This window comes from Mobula hypostoma, chromosome 3 (genome assembly GCF_963921235.1).
Source record: "Mobula hypostoma chromosome 3, sMobHyp1.1, whole genome shotgun sequence".
NCBI classification, from domain to species: domain Eukaryota; kingdom Metazoa; phylum Chordata; class Chondrichthyes; order Myliobatiformes; family Myliobatidae; genus Mobula; species Mobula hypostoma.
The window spans coordinates 216,537,686-216,560,717 of NC_086099.1; the positions used below are offsets into that span (position 1 = coordinate 216,537,686).

The 23,032-nt window shown below is 47.1% G+C and overlaps 1 protein-coding gene across 2 annotated transcripts in view; it reads left to right on the forward strand.

Annotated features, from left to right (window-relative positions):
- acvr2ba (activin A receptor type 2Ba) overlaps nucleotides 1-17,394 on the forward strand; it is a 160,616-nt gene extending 143,222 nt beyond the window's left edge. For both annotated transcript variants that reach the window (XM_063044486.1, XM_063044487.1), the window contains exons 9-11: nucleotides 9,832-9,970; nucleotides 13,233-13,363; nucleotides 16,445-17,394. In XM_063044486.1, the coding sequence (XP_062900556.1) occupies nucleotides 9,832-9,970; nucleotides 13,233-13,363; nucleotides 16,445-16,639 (465 nt within the window). In that variant the 3' untranslated portion in view covers nucleotides 16,640-17,394. The remainder of the gene's footprint in view (nucleotides 1-9,831; nucleotides 9,971-13,232; nucleotides 13,364-16,444) is intronic.
- Nucleotides 17,395-23,032: the final 5,638 nt, after the last annotated feature.

Below are 23,032 nucleotides of genomic sequence, written 5' to 3' on the forward strand. Positions count from 1 at the left end.
CTGTGATGAACCACGAATGTACCTCCCAGCAACCTGTACCAGGGCCATAGCCCTTCATCCCCCTCCCATCCATGTGCCTGTCTCTTAAATGTTGAAATCGACCCCGCATCCACTTCTTCTGCTAGCAGCTCTCACCACCCTCTGAGTGAAGTTTCCCCTCACGTCCCCCTTAAACATTTCACCTTTCACCCTTAACCCATGATCTCTAATTCTAGTCTTGCCCGACCTCAGCTGTAAAAAAAAAGCCTGTTTGCATTTACGCTAGCTACACCCCTTATAATTTTGTTGTTGTTGTTCAGTCGTTAAGTCGCGTCTGACTCTTTGTGACCTCATGGACCATAGGATACATAGGGGTTTCATGACAAGATACAGAAGTAGATTACCAGGCCTTTCCTTCGCACAGATACTACTGCTGCCCATGTTGGGACCCGGCTGGATTTGAACTCAGGACCATCTGCCCTGAAGTCCAGTGCTGATGCCACTGCACCATCAGCCAGCACCTCTATCAAATCTACCCTCATTCTCCTATGCTGTAGGGTATAAAGTCCCAACCTACTTGACCTTTCCCTATAATTCAAGTCCCGGCAACATCCTTGTAAATTTTCTCTGATCTCTTTCAACCTTATTTACATTAGATTAGATTCAACTTTATTGTCATTGTGCGGAGTACAGATACAAAACCAATGAAATGCGTTTAGCATCTGACCAGAAATGCAAAGAATAGTGTTATTTACAAAATAACTGCGAACAAAAAGTAAGTGCTACAGCACACAAATATAAAAGTACTGAGACAGTACAGTGTGGGTGCAATACTGCTTAGCGCTGTGATGTGAGGTTCAGCAGTGTCACAGCCTCAGGGAAGAAGCTCTTCCTGTGCCTGCTGGTGCGGGAGCGGAGGCTCCTGTAGCACCTACCGGATGGGAGGAGAGTGAAAAGTCCATGGTTAGGGTGAGATGCATCCCTGATAATGCTTTTCGCCCTGTCCTGGCAGCGTTTATGGTAGATGTTCTCAATGCTGGGCAATTGGGTGCCGATAATCCACTGGGCAGTTTTCACCACACGATGGAGTGCTTTGTGGTCCGATACAGGACAATTGCCATACCACACTGAGATGCAGTTGGTGAGTATGCTCTCAACGGTACAGCGGTAAAAGTCTGTCAGTATCCTGGGACACAGATGAGCTTTCTTGATGCTCCGCAGGAAATAAATGCGCTGTTGCACCTTTTTGATCAGGATGGAGGAGTTCAGGGACCAGGTGAGATCCTCGGAAGGAAATGTGGATACCAAGGAATTTGAAGCTTGATACACGCTCCACTACAGCTCCGTTGATGTAGAGGGGGACATGAGTGTGGCTCCTAGCATGCCTGAAGTCCACAATAATCTCTTTGGTCTTCTGGGTGTTAAGGGCCAGGTTGTTGTCGGCAAACCACGCGCCCAGGTGCTGGACCTCGTCCCTGTAGGCCGTCTTGTCATCCCACTGATCAGGCCAACCACCGTGGTGTCGTCTGCGAACTTGATTATGGAGTTAGAACCATGTACAGGAACGCAGTCATAGGTGAAAAGGGAGTACAGAAGAGGGCTCAGCACACAGCCTTGAGGCACACCGGTGTTCAGGGTGAGAGTGGAGGAGGAGAGGTTGTCTGACTTAACTCATTGGGGTCTGTTAGTCAGAAAATCCAAGGTCCAATTGCAGAGGGATGAGCTGATACCAAGCTGGCGAAGTTTGGCGATCAGCTTGGAGGGGATCACAGTATTGAATGCCGAACTAAAGTCAATGAACAGCATTCTGGTGTAAGAGTTGAGGCTGTCCAGGGTGGGTCAGGGCAGAGTGAAGTGCCATGGAGATGGCATCCTCTGTTGACCTGTTGGTGCGATAGGCAAATTGATGGGGTCCAGGGTAGTGGGCAGACAGGATTTCAGATGTGATAGAACCAGTCTCTCAAAGCACTTTGCAATGATGGGGGTGAGTGCAACTGGGCCGAAGCCATTCAGGCCTTTCCTTTAGGTAGGTGTCCAGAACTAGGCACAATATGTGCTTTGTGCTGTGTATGACTGTTGGTACTGTGTTTTGTACTTTGGCCCCAGAGTAACGCTGTTTTGTTTGGCTGTATTCATGAATTAAACTTGAACAGGCCAAATTAGGCCTCACCAACATCTTATACAATATGGACATTACATCCCATCTCCCGTACCCAATACTTCGATTTATGAAAGCCGGTGTGCCAACAGCTCTCTTAATGACCTTACTTTCAATGAATTATGCAACGCTACTTTCAAGAAATCGTGTATTTCCAGATCCCTCTGTTCTACTGCACTCCTCAGTGCCCTATTGCTCACTGTGTTAATCCTATCCTGGTTGGACCTCCCAACGTGCAGCATCTCACACTTGTCTGCATTAAATTCCATCTGCCATTTTGCAGCCAATTTTTCCAGCTGGTCCAGATCTCGCTGCAAGCTCTGATAGACTTCCCAACTGTCCACTACACCCCCAAGCTTGGTGTCATCCGTAAACTTCCTGATCCAGTTTACCACATTATCATCCAGATCGTTGGTATAGATGACAAACAACAGCGGACCCAGCACCGATCCCTGTGGCACTCCAGCAGTCACAGACCTCCAGTCAGAGAGGCAACCATCTACAACCACTCTCTGGTTTCTCCCATGACGCCAATGTGTAATTCAACTTACTACCTCACCTTGAATGCCAAACAACTGAACCTTCTTGACCAGCCTCCCATCCGGGTCCTTGTCAAATGCCTTGCTAAAGTCCACAAAGGCAATATCCACTGCCTTGCCTTCATCAACTTCCTTGGTAACTTCCTTAAAAAACTCTTAAAAATTTGTTAGACAAGACTTGCCACACACAAAGCCATGCTGACTATCCCCAATAAGTCCCTGTCCATCAAAATACTTATATATTCAGTCCTTTAGAATACCTTCCAATAACTTTCCCACTACTGACGTCAGGCTCACCCGCCTATAACTTCCTGGTTTATTTTCAGCCTTTCTTAAACAGTGGAGCAACATTAGTTATTCTCCTATCCTCTGCCACCTCACACCCGTTGTTAAGGATGTTTTAAATATCTCTGCTGGGGCCCCTGCAATTTCTGCACTAGCCTCACAAAGGGTTCAAGAGCACACATATTCAGCCCCTAGGGATTTATCCACCCTAATTCAGAATCAGGGTTATTATCACTGGCACGTGACGTGAAGTTTGTTAACTTAGCAGCAGCAGTTCAATGCAATACATAATCTAGCAGAGAGAGAAAAAATAATAAATAAAATAAAATGATAATAAATAAACAATTACATACATTGAATAGCTTAAAAAAAATGCAAAAACAGAAATTATATTTTAAAAAGTGAGGTAGTGTCCAAAGCTTCAATGTCCATTTAGGAATCAGATGGCTGAGGGGAAGAAGCTGTTCCTGAATTGCTGAGTGTGTGCCTTCGGCTTCTGTATCTCCTCCCTGATGGTAACAATGAGAAAAGGGCATGCCCTGGGTGCTGGAGGTCTTTAATAATGAACGCTGCCTTTCTGAGACATCGCTCCCTGAAGATGTCCTGGGTACTTTGTAGGCTAGTATCCAAGATGGAGCTGACTAGATTTACAACCTTCTGCAGCTTCTTTCGGTCCTGTGCAGTAGCCCTTTCATACCAGACAGTGATGCAGCCTGTCAGAATGCTCTCCACGGCACAACGACAGACAGTAAGCACTTTTTCAGTAATCCGTATACAGTCCATGACCTCGCTGCCCCTTGCCTCACTTCTCGTGTCTCGCAAGTAGATACAGATGCAAAAATCCATTTAAGATGGCCCCTATGTCATTCAACACAATCCATAAATGGACCACTGTGATTATCAAGAGGACCAAGGTTGTCACTTCCAATCCTTTTGCTCTTAACACATCTGTAGAATTCTGCTTCACCTTCTCTGCTAGAGCAACCTCGTCTTCGTTTAAACCTCCTGGTTTCCTTTGTAAGTGTTCTCTTGCCTTTCTTGTACTCCTCAGATACCTCATTTGTCCCACCCCGCCTGTACCTGCTATGCACCTCCTTTTCGCTAACCAGGGCCTCAATAGTTTTCTGAAACCAAGGTTCTGTAAACCTGTTATCCTTGCCTGTTTATTCTGACAGGAAATACAAACGCTGTAGTCTCAAAATTTCACTCTTGAAAACCTCCCACTTGCCAAGCACACTTTTGCCTAAAATTAATCTGTCCCAATGCCAGATCCTTTCTGATGGCATCAAAATTATTTCTCCAACTTAGAACCTCAACTGGAGGACCAGACCTATCCTTTTCCATAACTATCTTGAAACTATTGGTATTATGATCACTAGATGCAGAGTGTTCCCCTGCACAAACCTCTGTCACCCACCCTGTCTCATTCCCTAATAGGGGATCTAGTGTCGCACTCTCACTGGTTGGGACCTCTGTGTACTGATTAAGGAAGTGTTTTTGCTGAGGCTACGTCAGGAGTACTACGTACAGTTCTGGTCGTCTAGCTATCAGAAACATGTCATTAATCTGGAGGGGGTACAGAAGCAGTTCACGAGGCTGTGTGCCGGGATTTATAAGGAGCGACCAGATAAGCTGGGAATCCTTTAATTCAGGGGACCCAACCTGGCATCCACAGACTCCTCTGCTAGAGGTCGGAGTCCATGTCATTACAAAGGTTGGAAACCCCTGCTTTGACTGGAGAATTGGAGGCTGAGAGATGTCCTCAGAGGTTATGAAATCATGAGGGACTTAGATACAGTGGGTGGTCACAGTCCTTTCCCTAGAGTTGGGGAGTCTAAAACTAGCTGCATCTGATTTAAAATTGAGAAGAAAAAGGTTTAAAAGAGCGGGGCAAGATAAATGGAACTAATTTGGTTGGGCAATTTGATTGGCCTGGACAAGGACTGGTTTCTGCACTGTCCAGCTCTGTGATTGGATGACCAGTGGCCTTGGGCAGGAGAACCTGTGGTTGGGGGGCAGGGTGTAGTGATGGCCTAAGGAGAAGGGCTTGCCTGTTTTGGAATCGAGGCAGTAAGTTTTTTTTGTGATGCTGTGCCTGGAAAGCTAGAAGTGTTTCAACGGAAGGGGATTGCTTAAAAATAACCTGTCACCCAATTGACAGGGGAAACATTTCTTTCCCTCTCTCTTTTGGATTCCTGAGTATTTGGAGTTCTCTCCCTCCAAGGATGGTGGATGCCATGTTTGACTGCGTTTAAGGTCGAGGTAGATAGAACGGTAGGGGAGCGTAATGGTTAGTGTAACACCTCAGAGCACCAGCAGTCAGGGTTCAGTTCTCTGTGTGACTGCGTGGGATTCTTCCGGTGGCTTCGGTTTCCCCTCCCGCATTCATTCCAAAGGCACGCGGATAGTGAAGGTAGTAAGGTGTGGGTGTGCTATGTCGGTGACGGAAGTGAGGCGACACTCACAGGCTGCCTCCAGCACGTCCTCTGACTGTGTTGGTCCTTGACACAAACGACACGTCGTTGTATGTTTCAATGTGCATGTGACGTATAAAGCTAATTTTTATCCTTCCTGGAAAAGGTTCTTGATGGGGGAGAGGGAGGGTGCAGGAAAGTAATGGGGGAGGGTGTGAGGGCAGCGAGAGGCAGGAGTATGGAGTTCAGGTTACAACATTAGCCAGTCAGTCACAGGGTCCAAGTGTCCAACCCCTGCTCCTAATGCGTGCCTTGATTAAGCTGACAGACTTCTGGATTTGAAGGAGGTTGTGGGATACAGGGATGAAGTTGTACAGTCGGTGAGGCACAGGAGCAGAACTGATCCCACTGAATGGTAAAGTAAATGGGGTGATGCCAGACGTAGGTTTTCACAGAGACTGGTAAGTACATGGAATGCACTGCCAGGAGTGATGGCAGAGGCAGATTCAGTAGGGACATTTAAGAGACTCCCTTAGATCGGTGCATGGATGATAGAAAATTGGAGCGTTATGTAGGAGGGAAAGGTTAGATTATTATTGGAGTAAGTTAAAAGGTCCGTAAGGTATAGGAGCAAAATTAGACCATTCAGCCCATTGAGTCTGTTCCACCATTCCATGGCTGATTTATTACCCTTCTCAACTTCATTCTCCTGCCTTCTCCCCATAACCTTTGACGCACTGACTAATCAAGAACGTATCAACCTTCGCTTTAATTAGACCCGATGACTTGGCCTCCACAGCTGTCTGTGCCAGTGAATTCCACAGATTCACTAACCTCTGCCTAAAGAAATTCCTCCCCATCTCTGGACATCCCTCTATTCCAGGGAATTCCCAACTTTTTTTATGCCATGGACCCCTCCATTTATCTTCCATTCATATACCTATCTAAGAGTCTCTTTAAAATAATATATAAGAACAGAATTAGGTCATTTCACCCATCAAGTCTGCTCCGCCATTTCGTCATGACTGATCCAATTTTCCTCTCAGCCCCAATCTCCTGCCTTCTCCCTGTATCCCTTCATGCCCTGACCAGTCAAGAATCTACCAACCATTCCCTGTGGCAAGGAATTCCACAGATTCACCACTCTTTGGCCAAAGAAATTCCTCCTGATTTCCATTCCAAAAGGACGCCCCTCTATTCAAAGTCTGTAGCCTCAGGTCCTAGACTCACCCACTATGGGAAACATTCTCCCCACGTCCACTCTATCACAACATTGTGGGCTGAAGGGTCTGTTCTGTGCTATAATGTTTTGTGTTCCAAACAAATGGCCTATTCTTCCTTGCTTTTTATGTGGTCAGTGTCCGAATGTAAATCCAATTGGAACAGGGTCAGCAACGAGATACGTGGGAGCCACTGTCCTCTGGGGATTTTTCATGCTGCATAAATCACCCGGCCCTTTGTGTTTTCACTTTCCATTGAACAGGGATTCGCTGCTTCATCTTCCATATGGTATTGAGATTAAGCAGAGCTCGCTAGGCTGAGTGCCTGTGATGGGGCTGTGGGAAGGGGGCAGCGTGCTGGATGCCCCTATTGTGAGGCCGGTGAATTGCCGCAGTGTGTCACCGTGATTAATACCTCCTGCTCCGCCACAATGGGAGTCTCCACACCCCCGAAAGAACATCTGTGCAGACATGGGGAGCGGAGACTGCAACCACTCTGCAGGGTTCTGCCCATACGCGACAGAGAAACGCCTGTGAGATATTAACCCAATAGACGTTAGAGAGGCAGCGGTGATATACGGCACTAGAGCATAGAAACAGACCTTTGGCAGGGGTGCAGCCCACCTGGATAACTTTATCACTGTGACCTCTGCGCGTGCACGCCACCCAGCGAAGTAAAGCAACAGTGGAGGGAGAGGAAGGGATTCAAAGAGAGAGCAGCTTTTTCTGCTTTAGACATTTAGTGCAGAGAATTTTCCCAGGTGTTGCTGGTACTTGAGAACCTGAATTATAGGGAAAAGTTGAATAGGTTAGGACTTTTATCTCCTGGAGTGTAGGAGAATAAGGGGAGATTTGACAGAGGTATACAAAATTGAGGGGTAATAGATAGGGTTAATGCAAGCTGTCTTTTTCTACTGAGGTCGGGTGAGATTAGATCTAGAGGTCATAGGTGAAAGGTGAAATATTTAAGGGGAACCTAAGGCGGGGAGCTTTGTCACTCAGAGGGTAGCATAAATGTGGAAGGAGCTGCCAATGGAAATGCTGGATGGAGTTGTGATTGCAGCTTTTAACTGAAGTTTGGTTAAGTATATGGCTGGGAGGGGGGGTGGTGGTGGAGGTCTACGGGCCATGTGTGGGTCAGTGGAACTAGGCAAAGTAACAGTTTGCATGTCCTCGATGGGCCAAAGGGCCTGTTTCTGTGCTGCAGTGCTCTATGGCACCAGATATCAGCTGCAGGTTTTCAGATGGCAATGACTTAGCAGCACAGATTTCAGATCAGTTTATTGTCATATAGAACAGGATACAGTAAAACTCCTTGTTCACATGAAGCAGACCATAGCCGCTGCTTAACCACGCATCCTGAGTCCCAGTGTTGAGTTGTGTCCCATGGGGTTTGGTCCCTTCTCATAGCCAGTTGGTTTGATTTAGATTGCATTTACTCAGCTGGTTCCTGGCATAGTGGGCTTGTTGTATGAGGAGAGACTGAGAGGATTGATCCTGTGTTCAGGAAAATGAGAAGTGATGCCATTGACGGATTCACGATTCTTACCAGACTTAACAGGGAGGATGTTTTCTAGGACTGAGGTGTCTAAACTCTGAGTTCTTGGACAGGTGATCTGGGGTTGGGTGGGGAGAAACTTTCACTTGGGATAGGTAATGCATCTCACCCTAACCATGGACTTTTTACTCTCCTCCCATCTGGTAGGTGCTACAGGAGCCTCCGCTCCCGCACCAGCAGGCACAGGAAGAGCTTCTTCCCTGAGGCTGTGACCCTGCTGAACCTCATATCACAGCACTAAGCAGTATTGCACCCATATTGCACTGTCTCAGTACTTTTATATTTGTGTGCTGTAGCATGCACTTTTTATTCGCAGTTATTTTGTAAATAACACTATTCTTTGCATTTCTGGTTAGATGCTAACTGCATTTCATTGGCTTTGTATCTGTACTCGGCACAATGACAATAAAGTTGGATCTAATCTAATCTAACCTTTAGTGTTCAATACCATAGAGGGTTATGAAGGCTCCATCATTGTGTCCAATCGAAACAGGGATTGATGTTGAAGAGTAGGGAGGTCACTTCATTTTCCTGTGCTAGCAACATAAGATATAGGAGCAGAATTACACCATTTTGCCCTCAAGTTTTCTCTTGTCATGGCTGATCAATTTTTCTTCTCAGCCCCAATCTCTTGCCTTCTCCCCGTATCCCTTCATGCCCTGACCAGTATAAGATAGGAGGTCTGCTATGACCCTAATGAAGGGCAGAGTGGGCGACTCTTTCGTGCGTTTGTGTGTTATTCATACGGCCTGGAGGCTCCCGTTAGGATCAGCCTGAGGCTTGGGAGAGTGTTCAAAGTAAATTTATTATTGAAGTATGTATACTTCAGTGTTGGCGCTTAGCCAAGTGTAAGGTGTTCTTCTAGTGATTTGAAGGTCGCTAGTTTGAGCCTCGGCTGAGGCCGCGTGTTGTGTCCTTGAGCAAGGCACTTAACCACACATTGCTCTGTGACGACACCGGTGCCAAGCTGTATGGGTCCTAATGCCCTTCCCTTGGACAACATCGGTGGCGTGGAGAGGGGAGACTTGCAGCATGGGCAACTGCTGGTCTTCCATACAACCTTGCCCAGGCCTGCGCCCTGGAAACCTTCCGGCAAATTCATGGTCTCATGAGACTAACGGATGCCTATTATTACTATTATACTTTACACAACCATGAGATTCGTCTCCTTACAAGCAGCCACAAAACAAAGAAACCCATTAATACCATTGAGCAGAGAGAGGGGGGTAAGAAAAACAAATCATGCAGACAATAAAAGTAGGCAAATAACGTTCAGAGCTGAAGTTCAGGAATGCGAGTTAGTTGCAGGCCACAGCCTCAGTTCAGTGCAGAGACAAGTAGACCTCACCGAACAGTGAGCTGAACACCCGCCCGATGCTGGCCTCTGCCCCCGACACCCCCACCTTGTCAAAGTCTAGTTTAGGTCCTTTGTCTAGCTTGCGTTATCCTTGTTTAAGGTGTTGTATGTAGCTGTTTTTGGTAATCCTAACTAAAATTTTGCTGACTGAAGCACAAGGATCTTGGGCCTTCTCCACGCAGTGTGATCCTGGTTGAGATATGACCATGTATCTAATCCTTCCACATTGCTTAAGACATTCCATTTGTAGGTATTTGTCTTGTTCAGAAAAGGGCTGAAAGCTGCCTCCCCTGATCTAACTGGAACCCTTCTTCTTGCTAGGTTGGAACACGAAGATATATGGCCCCGGAGGTCCTGGAGGGGGCCATTAACTTCCAGCGAGATGCCTTCCTCAGGATAGACATGTATGCCATGGGGCTGGTGCTCTGGGAAATGATCATGAGGTGTACCGCAGCCGACGGCAAGTATTACTTCCTGTTTCGCTTCACCACACAGCTCACGTCCACACCGTAACGCAGTGGTTAGTGCAGACGCTTTGCGGCGCCAGCGATCGCCAGTCGGTGTTGGATTCCCACTGCTGTATGTGAGGGGTTTGCTCCGTTTCCCCTGACGGTGTGGGTTTCCTCCCACAGTCCAAAGACGTACAAGTAGGGTTCGTCAGTTTTGGGCCTGCTACATTGGCACAAAGCATGGTGACACTGGTGGGCTGACCCCAGCACGATTCTTGGTCGCTGACACATTCCAGTGTACCTTTTGAGGTACATGTGACAATAAAGCTAATCTTTATCTCTGAACCATTCGTTGCCTCGTAGGTTCAATGCCACAGCGCTGACACTTCTAGGTCCAAAGGTGATGGGTTCAAGTCTCCGGGCTGACACTCCACCGCAGTGGTGACGGCGTTGCTTGGTCTGAAGTGCAGGTTTTTACACGCCCCTCTGCTCTTGGGGTGACTCGAAAGATCCCCTGCTCTCTTAGCGGGGAATGTGATATCTTGCCCATATTTATTTGTCAACCCAACTGAAGCAGATGATTTTTAAAAAAACACAAATAAGAAAATCTGCAGTTGCCGGAAATCCAAGCAACATACGTAAAATGCTGGAGGAACTCAGCAGGGCAGGTGACATCCATGGAAAAGAGTAAACAGTTGACGTTTCAGGCTGAGGCCCTTCGTCAGGAATGCTGAAGGGTCTCGGCATGAAACGTCAACTGTACTCTTCTCCATGGATGCTGCCTGGCCTGCTGAGTTCCTCCAGCATGTTGTGTGTGTTGAAGCAGATGATCGGAGATTATCACCAACCTTCATGTACCCACATTGTCTGCCCCATTTATCATGTCACAAGCAGCCGCAGGTCAGAGTCATCGGTGCTTTGTGCCATCTGGTCAGAGCCAGACTGGTCTAGTCCCATCAGGCCACACCCGGACCATAGCCGTCCATACCCCTCCCATTCAAATTGCTCTTAAATGTTGCAATCACACCCACATCTACCACTTCCACTGACAGCTTGTTCCACATTCTCGCCACCCTCTGAGTGAAGAAATTCCCCCTTAAATATTTCACCTCTCACCCTAAAACCTCTAGCTCACCCAACCGAGGTGACACCTCAGTGGAAAAAGTCTGCTTGCATTTACCCTGTCTGTACCCCTCATCATTCTGTATACCTCTATCAAATCTTCCCTCATTCCCCGCACTCCAGGGGGAAAAAATTCCTAACTTTTCCCTTGTTGAATGTGAGCCCTTTAGGAAGTTCAGAGATGCTCACAGGACTCAGGATATGTCAGCACAATTTCTTCTGAATGGGATTCTATCGCAGCCTGATTTTAAATAATCCTGCCCATGCTGACCTTGTACTTTACCGTCCCGGACCTTGATTCTAGTGTGCAGGTAGACCCCCACTTGTGGATACGGCCCAGTCTGTCACGGGTAAAGCCCTCCCTGCTCTTGAGCACATCTACATGGAGCGTTGTTGCAGAAAAGCAGCATCCATTATCAGGGACCCCCCATCACCCAGAGGAGCTCTCTTTTGGCTGCTGCCATCTGGAAGAAGGTACAGGAGCCTCAGGTCCCACACACCAAGGTTCAGGAACAGTTATCACCCCTCAACCATCAGGCTCTTGAACCAACTTCACTTGCTCCATCACTGAAATGTTCCCACTGTTCGTGTTCAAGGACTCTTCATCTCATATTCTCGATATTTATTGCTTATTTATGGTTATTATTATTTCCTTTTTCCCTATTTGCACAGGTTGTTGTCTTCTGCACAGGGTTTGTCTGCCGTTTTGGGTGAAGTCTTTCATCAGCTCTATTATGATTATTAGATTCATGGAGAGTGCCCACAAGAAAGTGCATCACAGGGTTGTATATGGTGACATACATGTACTTTGATAATAAATTTACTTTGAACTTTGAGGTATTATCTTCCTTATACGAAGTCCACCAGTTTTTGATAGTCCCGAGTGGAATGTCTGCTTTAATGTGACACTTTAAATCCCACCAGAGTTGATCAAAATCTCACTCTGTTATGGCAAGAGGTTGGGCAGGTTTGGACTTTATTCCTCGGCGCACAAGGTGACTTACGGAGGTATATAAAGCCACGAGCTGGAGTGAGGGTATGCAGCCTCAGATGGAAGTGTGTTGACGTGTGGAAGGTCGTGGGGTTAGGGGCTTTCTGGGGGGAAGGGTGTGGTGTGGACAAACAAGAATAAAATGGAAGATAAGATCTACAAGATGTTGGCGAGGCCGCGTTCAGAGTGCTCTGTAGATTTCTGGTCATCCAACTATGAGAAAGGATGTCATTAAATTAGAAAGGGTGCAAAAAACAGATGTGGTGGGAGGAAGGGTTTGATTTGTAAGGAGAGACTGGGACTGATTTAGGTTATGAGCAGAGTCCTTTCTGAGGTTTATACAATGGATGGTCACAATCTTTCCCCCAGGGTAGGGGAGTCTAAAACTAACTGCATCGGGTCAAGAGGATCTGGAGAAAGATTGAATAGGAAGCTGAAGGGTGACCATGATTGACCTTGGCAAATTTTTCTACAGAAGTAGTTTGCCATTGCCTTCTGGGCAGTGTCTTTACCAGACAGGGGAGCCCAACCATTACCAATACTCTTCAGAGATTGTCTGTCTGGTGTCCATGGTTGCATAACCAGAACTTGAGTTATGCACCGGCTGCTCATATGACCATCCACCACCTGCTCCCATGGCTTTACATGACAATGATCGGGGGGTTAAGCAGGTGCTACACCTTGTCCAAGGGTGACCTGCAGGCTGGCAGAGGGAAGAAGTGCCATATACCTCCTCTGGTAGGGACTTATCTCCACTCTGTCACCCACTGAGGCAGATACAATGAAACTTAGAAGGCATTTGGAAAAGTAGATAGTAAAGTTTTAGTAGGAAATGGGCCAAGCTTAGGTAGCCGTCTTAACCAGTATTGATAAGCTGGGCTGAAGGGCCTACTTTCATGCTGTATTACTCCCTGGCTCTTTATTTTTCCCAGTGACTTCAGTGTCATTAACTACTGCCATTCTGATGAAAGATCACTCACCTGAAACACTAATCCTATGTCTCTCTCCACAGGTGCTGCCTGACTTGCTGAGAGTTTACAGCACGTTGTGTATTATTTCCTGTTTCCATCACCGGACGTGTTGGCTGTTGGTTTAATATTGAGCCGGCCGTGACATCTCACACATGCTACTAACCTCATCTCGCCTCTCTGCCTGTGCAGGGCCCATCGACGAGTACACTTTGCCATTTGAGGAAGAGATCGGCCAGCACCCGACGTTGGAGGACCTGCAGGAGGTGGTTGTCCACAAGAAGATGAGGCCTGTCCTGAAAGAATGCTGGTATAAGCATCCGGTGAGTAAGTCTGGTCCTTTTCATTGCGTGATCTGTACCAGCTCCTTGGACAATTGGGCATCTCAGAATAGTACAACACTGTCCTGAGCCCTCTGGTGCCTGTGCCCCCCGGTGTTCCGAGCCCTCTGGTGGCCAGACCCCTTGTGCCACACATGATCTGTAGCCCGCCCTTCCATGTGTATTCAAAGTTCAAAGACCAAGTTCAAATTTATTATCAAAGAATGCTTTCCATATGGTGGTGGGTGGGTGGTGGCATCCATTAGTCTCGCGAGACCATGGATCTGCGCCTGGAAAGTCTTGCTTCAGTCTGTGTTAGAGCAGCGTCTGTTGTGGCTGTAGAGTTCCACACGGGAGTGACAGTCTCGGCTGCAGCGAATGCACTTGAAGGCACTGTCCTCCAGTGTTGTCTTGATGCTGTTTTTCCGACGAGTGCGCTTTTCTTCAGCAGCAAGCCTCAACTTCTCTTCTCCTCTTTTTAGACCTCTACGTAGTTCCAGCCTCCAGCGAGAGGGATTGCTTGCGATGTCCTCCCACCTCTCGACGTTCATTTTCAGTGGAGTGGTAGTGGGGGCAAGCTTCCACTACCTAAAAGTGCTCCTCACAGTGCGCGCCTCAAATGGCCTCCGACAACCAATTCCAACTTCTGGCCTTCTCCTGTGGCTTAGCCTCTAAGCCCGGCGGAACTGTTTCTACTGACAGGAGAAGGGGCGAAGGCGGGTCCTGGCACCTTAAAACCAGTGCTCTGGGTAGATGGAGCTCGTCAGCCTGGGAAGGCAGTCCATCTGAGAGAGGGAAACTCTGATTTCAAACCTCCGCTGCCTTGCGGCCATACCCACTGATGGGAAAGTCTTTGGGAGTAAACCCTGAGGACAAATCCGGAGCTGGATTCCCTAAGGCAGTCCAATATTGCCTTCAACCTCGTTTTCCATATACAGCCTTGAGATTCATCTTCTTGCAGGCAGCCACAAAACGAAGAAACACAATAGAATCCCAAAAAAAATCCACACACAGACACACACACACTGTCGTATATCCAATGTGCAAGAGAGGACAAATCTCACAAATGATAAGGAAAAAGTAACAAAACCTGTGGACCAAGAACTGCCGAGACCCTGAAGGTGAGTCTCGAGCTGTGGAGCCCGTCCCGCGCTGAGGTGAGTGAGGCCCGTCCAGGAGCCCGATGGCTGCAGGGCAACAACTGCTCCTGAACCTGGCGGTGTGGGGCGCAAGATGTACTAATGTGTAGGGGAGGGAGAGGCGTTCAAAGTAGAGGGGTGGGGCAGATTTTCTTTATACAGACTGATGAGTATCTGGAATGCGCTGTTAAGGGATGTGGAGGCAAATAAAACAGAGGCATTGAAGAGGCTTTCGTATAGGCAGAGGAAAATGCTGCTGAAGACAACACTGGTGACCAACAGCAGGGATTTGCAGATAGCTTACAAAGCTACACCCAGTGGTGCTGGCAAGAAGTGGCAGCCGAGACAAATGCAGGCAGGCGGTGCCGAACACCTGTTTCTTTTCCGCTCCCGGCCTCGACTATTTTGATCCTGCTCGGCACTTTAATTGGCGCGGAGTAAGGGAGCAGAACGCGGGCTTGTCTTCCACTCAACGCAGCGTCCACCCCCCCCAGCGATGACCATACTGGCGCTCCCGTGAGTCTAGTTTGCTGAATCCCCCAGATGGCAAAAGCGCCAGTTCATTTGGTCGGTTCAGAAGTACATCTGTTAAAGGGGGAACCACAGGCTGTGGACTGCAGCGATCGTAGTTTAGATGTAGTAGAGGATCTGGTAGTTTGAATCGTCACTGTTGTATGCCCACGCCGTGTTTAACAGCATAGTCACCTGCCCATGTGAAAGCCTCTTAAACCCTTCTGTGATATCGGCTTCCACATGCAGCACATTCTGATACCCACCACCTGAATGCATCTTGAGGCCCACACCGGCCGGTTCAGGAGCAGTTGTTTCCCTACAGTCAGCAGGATCCTGGGCATGATCACTTTCAGCGACTCTGCAGGTCACGGTCCATGTGTTTTTATTGACTTTTTTTAAACTGTGTGCGTGATTTGTCCTCCTGGATCTACGACAGTCTTAGTTGTGTGAGTACAGTCTGCCTGAAAGGGTGGCGGGGGGCAGGGCTCCCCCTACACACCGGGATGTATGTCTGTGTCTGAATTAGTTTGCAGGGTTACAGATCAAGATGGGATTAGATACAAAGTTCAAAGTGAATTTATTATTGAACGACATGTACTACCTTGAGATTCATTTTCTTGCAGGCGTTTACAGGAAGAAAGAAATGTAATAGAATTTTGTGAAAGGCACCTGTTCTCTTCCTTCCCCCCTCCCCACCCCACATTGAGTGCCCACTTCTGTTGGTTCTCCTGGCTCCTTCGAGCACCCACCTTTGGCACATTGGCCTTCGTAAATCCAAGTATTGAGTACAGGAATTGGGATGTTGTGTTGAAGTTGTATAAGACGTTGGTGAGGGCTACCTTGGAGTATTGTGTGCAGTTTTGGTCACCTATGTACAGGAACGATGTGAATAAGGTTGAAAGAGTACAGAGAAAATTTGTCAGGACTTGGGGATCTGGGATAGAGGGAAAGGTTGAACAGGTTTTGACTTCATTCCCTAGAGCGTTGGAGAATGAGGGGAGATTTGATAGATAGGGTAAGTGCAAACAGGTTGGGCGAGACTATGACTGGAGTTCATGGGTTATGGGTGAAAGGTGAAATGTTTAAGGGCAGCATGAGTGGGAACTTCTTCTCTGATAAGGTACTCTGAGTGAAACAAGCTGCCAGAGGAAGTGCTGGATGTGGATTTGATTTCAACATTTAAAAGAAATTTGGGTAAGTACAATAATCGAAGTCTATGGTCTGGGTGCAGGTTGATGACACAAGGCAGATTAATAGTTCCGCATGGACTAGAAGGGCCCAATGGCCTGATTCCCTGCTGTAGTGTTCTATGATTCACTGAGGTCATTGTCCCCTCCCATGGGCACCAGTCAACCTCCACTCTTACCCCCGGCGCCCAGCACCTGAGTGGCCATCCTGCACTAATGCTGCCTGCTTCTCTCTTCCCCCACAGGGGCTGGCGCTGTTCTGCGAGACGATCGAGGAGTGTTGGGACCACGACGCGGAGGCGCGCCTATCGGCTGGCTGCGTGGTGGAGCGCATCGCACAGACGCGCAGGCTGATCAACGGCACTACCTCCGACGGCCTGGTGAGCCGCGTCTCCACCCTCACCAACGTGGACCTGCCCCCCAAAGAGTCCAGCATCTGATCCCACGGCGCCGGAGTCGGACTCACACGACATAGCTGCTAACCTAACCCGACTTCTGGTCGCTGTTCTCGGATCCGGAGCTATTTACCAGCACACACAGACACACACACACATGACTCTACTGTATTCGACGGGCATCTCGATCCACAAGCATTCAGATACCAACCAGTGAATGCAGCAAAAAATAATTACCGCTACCCAAGGTGCAGGTACCTCAGACTTGAGTCCATTTCAGCCGTGTGAGTGTTTATTTTTCTTTCTCCACACTCATTTGTAGCTTTCTCTGTCTTCTCAACAGCATGTTTGTGACTTTTTTTAAAAAAAAAATGTTTGCGAAAACCTGTACCACCGGCAAAAACAGGAAGAAAATGAGAAAAAAAAAACAAAATGCTGCACCCCATAGGAGGAAACCTTTTTTGACTGTTACACATGATTTTACCTTCCTCAAGGGATCTATATACACACACACACATACACACACAAACACACTTTCGACGGCGAGCGCTTCAAAGCGGTCTTTTTAACGGGAGAACGGGTGTCCACCGTAACGTACGTGCGCACGCTATTACGTGAGCGCCAACCCCCCCCCGCACGCTGTTACGTGCACTCGCCCCGCACTGAGGGAGAGGTGGGAAAGGACTCCCCCTGGGATGTTGGCATGAGGGGGGTGGGGTCGTGAAGGGAGGAGTGAACAGACTTGACAGCATTTGGACGAAACAAGTATATGTAAGTAGCTCCGAAAGTAATTCTCAGGTAACCGGTAAATTTTAGGGGGTTTTGGGATGGGTGGGGGTTGTGTTATCTTTCCGAGCGCGTGATTATCCAACAGGCACGCGGGGTGGGAGGGGGAGGGAGGGAGAGTGGGTGCGGGAGAAAAAGAAAACGAGTTTATTTTGTCTTAAAGAAGAAAGAGGTGCATATTTTATGGCTGCATATTTACACGCCATAAGCAGTTTTAAGTCCGTGAATGTCCCGAGTGCTGCTTTTTTATTTTGCGACATGCAATGTTTCAAGAAGACAAAAAAAAACAAACACACACACACACACACACACACACACACACACACACACACACACACAGTACATAACGTGGCTTCCGAGGTTCTAACGCGAAACAAAACTCATGACCACAAACCACCTCAAAATAAAACCAGAAATACCTCAGATTTTTTCTACCTGTATGATTTTATTATATATTTTGTTAGTTGTGTTGTCTTTGTAGAGCTATTTTAATGTAAGTTGGCTTTTATGACAAGGGAGTTTAATAAGTTCCAAATTATTAGGAAGTGCTACCATTTACCTTGTAAAGCACCATTGTAAATAATTGTAGGTTTGTAGAATATTGCCTATAAGGTATCTGGGCATTATCGGTCTCATTTTGTTTTCTGCTTGCCTCACCTCCTGTCGCTCTTGTGAATATTTCGCTCTTGTGAAGGTTTCAGTTCACCTCCCCTCAGACACACACAAAACACTTCATGATTTCTTCCCCCTTTGCAGCTAATCTTTGCAATACAATTGTCGTCTTCCAGACAGTAGTTTGCAAAGTCTTTTTGGAGGTTTTAATTTATCTCTCTTTTATTCCCTGCAAGACCATCCCCATGTGCCATATCTTTAGCTAACAGGAAGACTCAAAGTGTGATTACGTATTAAGGGTTGGTTGATGAAGTTTTATTGGACATGGTCTCTTTGTGCTAAATGTTCACACAATGCTGATACAAGCTTTTTGTGTTTAGAAGGAAGCAAAAGCTAACTTGGTTCACCAGCAGGCAAACTGTTTAAGAAGACCTCTTTGCATCTGGTTTGTTGAGTTGAAGGAGAGGGGAGGACAAGGATTGCATTGGCTTGGCGATTTACAAGCCAATGGTTCCCTCTTGCCAATGACCCCATCACATGTGACCTCCCTCTCCTGTCCAAACGCCTGATGAGTGGTGATCAAAAATCTGGGGCTAATTAATTCGCTTTCAATTAATCCTGGCCACAGTTCCCTGAAGGGATTTGACAACCGAGAAGAGCATTTTAAGTACAATCCATGTGTACGCTTGGACCCAGGAACACGTGGCTCTGCTTGTTTCTATGCACATCGTGGGACAATCTAAAGCAAGAGGGAAAGAAAATCTCAAAGGATGGATGTTGTTATACCAAAATCTGTTAGTCGTGGCAGAACTATCACACAACATCAGCTCTGACTCCCTTTCTTCACCATGGAAATTTTCAAAGGATTTTCTGATGGGTTTTGTTTCCTTTGGGGCTAATGAGATTACTTTGCTGATATTGATTTAATAGGTGATATAAAATTTAGCAAGCTATTAATAGGTGTGTTTATCGGCCAGATGTTAAGCGAGTGGTGTGGGCTTTTGTGATCATGTGCATCTCCGTGTTGGCCAAGTGTCGACCTCCTCAGTGATCTAGGAAGAGGCAATGCTCCTGACTTGGGATGCTTTGGTGAACTGTACCTCAGTCCATTTCCCTGCTCTGAAACGGGACCCAGAGAGAGCTTCACTCTGGCAATTGAAAGAGAAAGCCCAGGCTTGTAGGGGATGTGGTGGTAAAGAACTTTGGTTGGAGGGGGGTGGGTGGTGAGACGAAGGAATCATGCAGAAGGGCTGGGGGTTGATGGCATCCCCTGGGTTATATTGGAGTGTTTGCTCTTGGGGGGAGCCTCTGCATGATCACCTTTCCACACAGCCTGGCGTGGAATTCTTTCATCGGGCAGCTTTTCCACCTTCCCTCCTCAGAGGTGCGGATGTTGGCAAGGCTGCAGATTCCAGATTCCCAGGAGACCAAAAGGAGTGGAAGGGGAAATCGATCCTCCTTTGAAGGGAGAGGACAGAACTAAGCCATTGCACCCAGACCTCAACTAAACTGTGGCCTCTATGGGGAGGATCCAACCACCTAGTGTATTGTCCAGTAGCTTTGCTGAGTTGTGTCTTCAGTGTGCTTTCCTCTGTATAAAGCAGGTTCGATATCCAGAGCCACTCTGTTGCAATGATGCTTAATACCAAGGGCCCTACGGTCATATCTTTGTGGAATGCCACAGTAACTGTAACTGTGTTTGTATTTAAAAAAAAACATTTAAACCGCACTTCCTTCAATTCCCAGTGCCGCGCTTCGGAATGTGATTTGGTTCAAGTTCCAGCCTGCTGCTTGATATAAATATCGATCCACTTTGCCACGAAACTATGCAGATATATTACCAATTCTAAGCTGATTGAACCAACAATTTGTATGGTATTTGTTGGTTGTGGTTCTATTTTCAAGCTCATTTCAAAGATTCATTATTTTTTCTGTGTGGTTTTAAACAGGCCACAATTGTCAGTAGTATCCTGGGACCATAATGGGGCAGAAAACAGGTATCGGTGTTCCCAATCTGTCTGGTAATCTCTGAAATATCACATTCGCTCTTGTTCTTTTCCTCAGTTGTTGTACGGTATTGTAAATACTCACCATCTTATTTCTTTGCTGTATTGAAAAAGTATTTGACACAGCAGCACGTAGCAAGGTACAATTTCTAGGACTGGCATTCCCTAAGCTGGGAAACCGGGAAGCTGACTGAGTGCTTCCTGCTCCATCTGAGCTGAGTGAGGAATTGAAATCACTTGGAGGAAGTTTTGCTGTCTTGGAGGCTGCAACTTGAGGCCGGAGTAGGCTGAGATATGAGAGGGTAGAGCAAAAGCATCCAGAGCTCCAGTCATGAAACTGGGTTCAACAAGGGCTCCCTTATCCCCCTAAAGTAACCGTGGCCAAACTGATGCTTGGCTTACTGGCTGATATTCAGGAAAAAATATTACAACCTGGTGGGTGTCCTAATTTTTGCAGCCAATTCTTTGAAACAAAGTCAGCATTGACTTGACTTGAAATGGTTGTCTGAAGGTTGGAGCTAGCCCCCAGGCTGGCGAGCACGGATAGCATGTGCTACTGTGAGAGAATGTGTTCGCCTGTCAGAGCTTTTGCAGTGCAGAGTTAACCTTGTAAAGACACGCAATCAGCTGTTTGTAGCTCATGGTCTCCAAACATTCGTATAAGAAGCCGGACAAAGAGCAGATCCAATTAGCATCCCCAAGCGTTCTTTAATTGGTCCTAGAACCAGCTAGATTCAGGTTGTATGAAGCCACACATGTGGCATTGCCAAGTTGGTGGATGAGAGGAATGGAAATCCTCCATTGGAATTTGGTAGGGCTTGGGGATGTCCTGGGCTGTACCAATCTGGAAAGACCTTTGACAAGACTGTGGTGACAGACCAGTGACCTTCCCCTTCAGGGCCTCCGGATGTGGGAGATGGTGTCGTTCTCTCAGTAAACTGGAGGGCAATAAATTTAGCTGTGGCCAGCTGTGGGCACGGTGGGAGGTGAATGAGCTGGGGGTTCCGGTCTCCCAATGCAAGCCCTTGTACACTTCATCCAGTGCGGGGTGTACAGTCAAGTGAGCAGCAAGTGAATGTACATTAAAAGATGCGGGTGATTCTTTTTATTAAATTATACATCGGATGGTCTGGTCTGTTCAACCATGCATCTGTCTTATCTTCACCGTGTAGCATCCTAGCTCCATGTCTCCGACCCCCGTGTGGCACAGAGCTTCTGGGAGGGATTTACTGTAGAAGCTGTAATTTTCTTGTCCATTTTAAACAACTTTGTATGTCACTTCCAGTCTAAGCCTCGGCCAACAGCTCAGCTGAAAGCTTTCAGCTTCCTGGATCCAGAATCTCCGTGGGTAGTTTCCCTACTGCTAGAAGTCTCAGCAACATACCTGCTCTGAGTTGTAATCTTTTGGACAATGTGCTTGCAATTGTCAGGGTAAACCAGGCTGGCTTGTCTTGTGTTGAATCGTTTGCAGTCACCGAGTGCACATCGATTGATCTCTGTCAAGGGCTCATTCGTGTGAAATGTTATCAGGTCCACAGATAAGGCTGAGGCCACTAACCTGGCAAGTGAAAACATGGCCTTTATCTGAAGCGCATGCTGGGCTAGTTCACTCCGCTCCACCAATACATTCAGGCATTTACAGGTCGACACCTTCTAAAGCCTTTTCACCACACAACTACACGTTATGCAAAAGTATCTGAACCGACGCGAGCCTTGAGCGAAACCACTCCTTCCGAGGGTTCTTCGTGTTTACTGTCTCCATATGCCAACACTGATCCAGCAGAAAGTGAAGGATCATCACTATTGTGCCTTTCCTATACTTCCTTTGCTTTTCCTTGCGCGTCACAAGCAGCTGTCCTACTTTGCTTAGCTTGCGTTGGGTTTCACCAGGAAACAGCTGTCTTTTTTGGGCGTTGTCTTTTTCTTTTGCTCATTGGCCAGCCATTTCCTTCATTCAGTTGGAGGCCAGATGCAGTTTTGTGATCCAGGTATTTTAAGGAACCATTTACCTCAACCCTCACTAAACAGTGTTGCCAGCTGGAACTTGACATCACAAATGTAACCAAAACACAAACCTCTCTGGATTATCACTTGCATTTTAAATAAAACATTCCCAGGGATTGAAAAATCTTTACTGACAGGTCCAGCATCAAGTGAAGGTTTGAAATGGCATTGTGTTGAAAAGGATTTAATTTGGAGGCAGAGCTGCTAAAAGTGATTTTGGACATGAGTTTATTTTTGATGTTGGAGCCCCTTTGTATTAGAAGTTTCTATGGTGGGGTAAGGGCAGTACCTTGGAGAGGGTCAGATAGAAACCACATAAGAGCAATCCGCAGATGGGCCTTAATCGTTACCTTCAATGAAGGGTGCTCGGTGCCATAGGCAAAATTCTGCATCAAATGTATCAGAAGTGTGCAAATGGCAGGGACAACAAATCAACTGAGTATGTGAATGAATGCTTGGGTCCAGGGTGAAGTTGGGAGTGATGAGCTCAGAGATTAGCAGAGGGCAAGTGGAGAGAGAAGTAGCAAGCCCTTGAGTGCCAACAAGGCCACAGGGAGTCAGTCTCCAGGTCACCCCATCTCCCTCAGGCAAAGCTAAATGCAGGGCCTCTGAGGTGGCGGCAGCAGAGAATTGCTGGTCGACAACAATTTGAGAAACCTTCCTCCTCCCTCTTGGTCTCTAATAGGAACTCAAGATCAAGCACTCAGACTCCTCAATTTATCTGGAGAAAAACATATAAAAATTATTACCAATTTGAATTTTGCTTTCAGTGAATTTACACCCCACACATGTGCAAAGCCTTTTGTGCTTTGTCCTGAAGAACTGTGTTCCCCCTTGAATGGTCTGTGTCAGTCTAACTGGTATCTCCATATATACAGCCTGTGCCTCAAGTCACTAAACCTGTCGAGATGTTTTTTAAATGCCCATCTGAAAGCCATTAAAGTGATCTGCGCCATCCCATCAGTAGAACTAGGTGTCGGGACGATGTGGGAATCGGGACTGGTGAGCTCTCAACTATTTGTCATAGAAA